The 4,794-nt window shown below is 34.1% G+C and overlaps 1 protein-coding gene across 2 annotated transcripts; it reads left to right on the top strand.

Moving 5' to 3' along the window:
* Positions 1-721: 721 nt before the first annotated feature.
* On the top strand, positions 722-4,362 carry LOC107858662 (pentatricopeptide repeat-containing protein At1g15510, chloroplastic). 2 transcript variants are annotated; one of them, XM_016703417.2, is made up of 3 exons: positions 722-2,758; positions 2,852-2,875; positions 4,156-4,362. In XM_016703417.2, the coding sequence occupies exon 1, from the start codon at positions 829-831 to the stop codon at positions 2,740-2,742; it is 1,914 nt and encodes a 637-aa protein (XP_016558903.1). In that variant the 5' UTR covers positions 722-828; the 3' UTR covers positions 2,743-2,758; positions 2,852-2,875; positions 4,156-4,362. The 2 variants fall into 2 exon arrangements, with proteins under 2 accessions (XP_016558903.1, XP_016558902.1); XM_016703416.2 differs by having other exon boundaries at positions 2,852-4,362.
* Positions 4,363-4,794: the final 432 nt, after the last annotated feature.

Below are 4,794 nucleotides of genomic sequence, written 5' to 3'. Positions count from 1 at the left end.
TCTCCAACTAATTTAAATTTTTAACTATAAATTCATATATACAAACATAATAAATTTTTGATTTTTAAATTTGAATATCTTTAAAAAAATCACAAAAATTTTAATTTTTTTCAAGCGAAATTCACTATTTTTTCTCTATATTCACTATCACTCACTTTCAATTCAAGTTTAAATTTTAATCCCCCCCAAAAAAATTCAAATTTAAATTTTTATTAAAAAAATGAAAAGAATTGAATTGAGGAAAAATTAAGATAAAAAATAAAAAGTGAAGGTGGTGGTGGTGGGAGGCTGGAAGAGTGTTGGGATGGGGTGTGGGGGCTGGAAGGGGCAGAGGTGGGGTGGGGACGGGGCTGGGAGGGGTGTAGGGGCTAGGGGTGGGGTGGGAAGGGGATGGACGAGGCTGGTGAGGTGTGAGGGGTGGGGGTGGGGAAAGGCTGGACGGGTGTTGGGGTAGGGTGGGATGAGGCTGGGTGAGGTATGGGGGTGGGGACGGGCTGGGGTAGGGTGAGGAGGGAAAAAAATATTTTTATTTTTTTTAATTTTTAAAAATATTTTAAAATTATTTTTAAGTTTTTAAAAATATTTTTAAATTAAAAAAGATGAGGAAAAAAAGGATCCTTTTTTATTTTTAAATTTTAATATTATTTTTATTTTTTTAAAATTATTTTAATATAAAATGTCACATGATCAACTGTTACTTTTTAACGAGTTTAAGGTTGAAATGACAAAAATATAAATAAAAATATCAACTTATAAAATCACATAGTACAGGATCCAGAACTTCATTTTGTCTTATAATTGTGTGTGGTGTGTTACAAAATAGAGTGGATGAGAGTATGGAGCTTGTACAAGCAAATTTGTTCTGTGCCAGCAACCAACGTGACCCCATTCTTGGCATTCGATATAAACAATTTACTTCAACTCTGCAGCAATTCCAAAACAATACACCAAACCAAACAAACCCATCAACAAATTATCGTAAGTGATCAAAGCCGCAACGCATTCATAATCACCAAATTGATACAAGTTTATGCTGATCGCGACGATATTAAATCTGCCCATAACCTGTTCGACAAATTGTCTCAAAGAAATGTGTTTGCTTGGACAGCCATAATATCATATTTTTCGCGTAACCGATTAATTGAAGAATGTATAAGTACTTATAAGGAGATGAAACTAGATGGAATTTTACCTGATGGGTATGTGTTTCCTCAAGTACTGAGAGTTTGTGCTAAGTTTTCGAGCTCGGGGATTGGGGTACAAGTGCATAGAGATGTAGTTGTATGTGGTGTAGAATGGAATGTCCAAGTTAGTCATTCTTTAATTGATATGTATTCAAAATGTGGTGATATTATGAGTGCTAAACGGATATTTGATTCAATGCAAGAAAAAGATTTGCTTTCGTGGAATTTGATAATTTCAGGATATGTATGTAATGAGTTTCTTGATTTGGCTGTTGAGATGTTGGAGCATATCAGTATGGAAGGTTTTCAACCAGATGTAGTAACTTTGAACACAGTGATGGATGCTTATTGTCGCATGGGTCAATGCGATGAGGCTAGGAAAATATTTGTTTTAATCAAAGAACCGAGTATAATATCATGGACGACTTTGATATCGGGCTATTCAAGAATTGGAAATCATGGTAGTGCGTTGGATACGTTTAGGGAGATGATAAATAGGAGAGAAGTTTGGCCTGACCTATATTGTCTCTCTAGTATACTTGCATCGTGCCAGCTTATTGGGGATTTAAGGAGTGCCCAGGAGATTCATGCACATGGGATTAAACTAGAATCACCTTTTGCCTTTCACAGATCTTCTGGACCTGCATTGCTGACTCTATATGCTAAATGTGGGAGGATTCAGGATGCAAGGCATGTTTTTGAGTTGATGGATAGAACGGACGTTGTTGCTTGGAATTCCATGATTCATGGTTTTGCTGAACTAGGGATGAAAGACTCGGCTGTGGATTATTTCAAGGAAATGCTGACTATAGGAATCAAGATTAACGAGATCACACTTTTAATTGTTTTGTCAGTTTGTGACATCAAATACGGGAAACAGATTCATGCATATATATCTCGGAGCAGTTTTTGGGACGTCACTCCCATTTGGAATGCACTTATTTACATGTATTCAAAATGTGGGTGCATTGGAAATGCTTTATCTGTATTTTCTCATTTGGCTCATAAAGATATAGTGTCATGGAATACAATAATTGGTGGGTTGGGAATGCATGGTTTGGGCCAAGATGCCCTGCATCTACTGGAACAAATGAGTCATTCTGGCGTTCAACCAAACACTTTGACATTCACTTCAGTGCTTTCAGCATGCAGTCATTCAGGACTTGTTGATGAGGGGTTAGATATTTTCCACAGAATGGAGGAATTTGGAGTGAACCCCAGAATGGAACATCTTACTTGTGTTGTTGATTTACTAACACGAGCTGGTCGTCTTGAAGATGCCACAAATTTTATAGGGAAAATGTCTGTTCAGCCGAACAAGCATATATGGGGTTCTTTACTTGCTGCTGCTTTAGCACACCAAAAAGTGAGCATTGGAGTTCTTGCTTCGGAGAATTTAGTCGAGTTGGAACCTGATAATCCTGGACACTATGTAACACTGTCAAATTTATATACTAAAGCTGGAAGAATAAGTGATGCTCTTGCAGTGCGAAAACTAATGGAGACTAAGGGATTGGTAAAGGGTTCTGGTTGTAGCTGGATAGTGGATGGAAATTGAGAACAGAAAAAGAGATGTAAATCTTTTACCTAAATCATCACCAAATTCAGATTTTCTAATTTGAGTGAAATTTAAGATTTTAACATCTTTTTTCTTGAAATTGCTTCAGGTACTAGATATTTTGAAGGTTCAGGTAAGTTATAGCTGCTAAAATTTTGCCTGTCCTTGATAAGTATTTACTATATTTACCATGAAGACTTGACTAAGTTTATCTTGCTGCCTTCTATGTTGTGGTTATATAGTTTCACTTAGTCATCCGTGTGACTTGGAAGCTATGGTTGTTACTGAATTTGGAACTCCGGACCAAAATAAGTTATTTTTTAAATAAATTCACCAAAGTAATATGTTTTTTTTGAAACTTTCCCAAACTACTAAAAAACTTGTTCTCAGTAACGTATTATGCTTTAAAAAAAAGTTAAAGAATCAAAAAAAGTTGTGGATGATGTTAAAATAGAAATCGTTATTGTCAGACACATTTTTGGCATAAAACGTTACTGTGAGTAACGAGATTCTACAACTCTATCACATCAGAATTTTTGTGCAACTCTGATGCTAAATTCGTTACTGTCAATTACGTTTTAGCTTTAAAACGTTACTTCGAGTAACGTTACTCCGAGTAACTCAAAACTCTGACGTCACGGAGTTTTGAGTTGATTTGATAGTATTGTTACTCGGAGTAACGTTTTAAAGCTAAAACATAATTGGTAGTAACGAATTTAACGTCAGATTTATACAAAAATTCTGATGTGGCAGAGTTGCAGAGTCTCGTTACTCACAGTAACGTTTTATGTCAAAAACGTTACTGACAGTAACGATTCCTATTTTAACGTCATCTTTTTGGTCCGTTAACTTTTTTTAAAGTATAATACGTTACTGAGAACAAGCTTTATAGTAGTTTGGGAAAGTTTCAAAAAAAATATTACTTTGGTGAATTCATTTAAAAAATGACTTATTTTGATCCAGGGATTCTGAATTTGGGAGCCAACTGTTGCAAAGAGTGTATGAAGTTTCGAACTCAATGACATAATTCTTGACTTTTCAGTTGTAGAATCACGAACTCCATGTCTCTTTCTTTGAGTTCTCAGTTGTTGAACCACGAACTTCATGGAAAAATCCTTGAATCTCAGTTATAAAACCATAAACTTCATGATCATACCTTGAGTTTGAAAAAAATCTCTAAATGTGAAACTTCAACACAAAAATTCCGATGTTCAAAAATTTTACAAGTAAAACTCTAGTAAAGTGCAACAGAGTTCTCTTAAGTTTCATACCTTTTTAAAGAAAAAGCTTGCATTTTCAAAGATAACTGATATGCAATTAGAAACGCCTACTAAGATTTGTGGTTGTGACTAAAATTTTCTAATTTTGAGTGAAATTTAAGATTTTAACATTTTTTTCTTGAAATTGCTTCAGGTCCTAGATATTTTAAAGGTAAAGGTAAGTTATAGATGCTAAAATTTTGCCTGTCCTTTGTAAGTATACTAGCAGGGGCCCAACGTGATGTATGTAAATAAAATTAGATATAATGCATTTATGTGTAGAACAAACTATTTACTTTATAGTATTTATCACGGAGTCAAGTTTTATATATAATTTTCAGATAATATATTTTCGTCTCAATTTATGTCACTGATGGAATGTTTGAGAAAGTCAATTAAATTTGTTCTATAGCTTTAGATGTAAATTATTATGATTTATACGACTTTCCACGTAATTTTCATATAATATATGCTACTCCATCTATTTCTATTTATATAATATTAATAGAATTTGGAAAATCAAATAAGTTTTTTACATTTGAGAAAAGAACAAAAATAGCACCTAAAACTAAAATAATACTACAAAAATAATACCCACAATTAAATATCCAGTAAATAGTCACCGTCATAACCATTTTCATTCTGATGATACTGCCCATATACTCCCCTGTACTCGGCTGAGCTTCTAAACCTCTCTCAAACCTTCTTAGTGTCATCAACTATATTTCAATTTTTAGCAATAATTCCCTCAACAGTCAGTCCATCAGTAGTGGTGGGCTCAATAACAACTTCC

This window comes from Capsicum annuum, chromosome 2 (genome assembly GCF_002878395.1).
Source record: "Capsicum annuum cultivar UCD-10X-F1 chromosome 2, UCD10Xv1.1, whole genome shotgun sequence".
NCBI lineage: Eukaryota > Viridiplantae > Streptophyta > Magnoliopsida > Solanales > Solanaceae > Capsicum > Capsicum annuum.
The sequence above is the reverse complement of the archived record's forward strand: the minus strand, read 5'-3'. Positions and strand labels throughout refer to the sequence as shown.

What these genes read in the sequence shown, in the direction of transcription:
- LOC107858662 (XM_016703417.2), top strand. Translation starts at nt 829, where the DNA reads ATGAGAGTATGGAGCTTGTACAAGCAAATTTGTTCTGTGCCAGCAACC.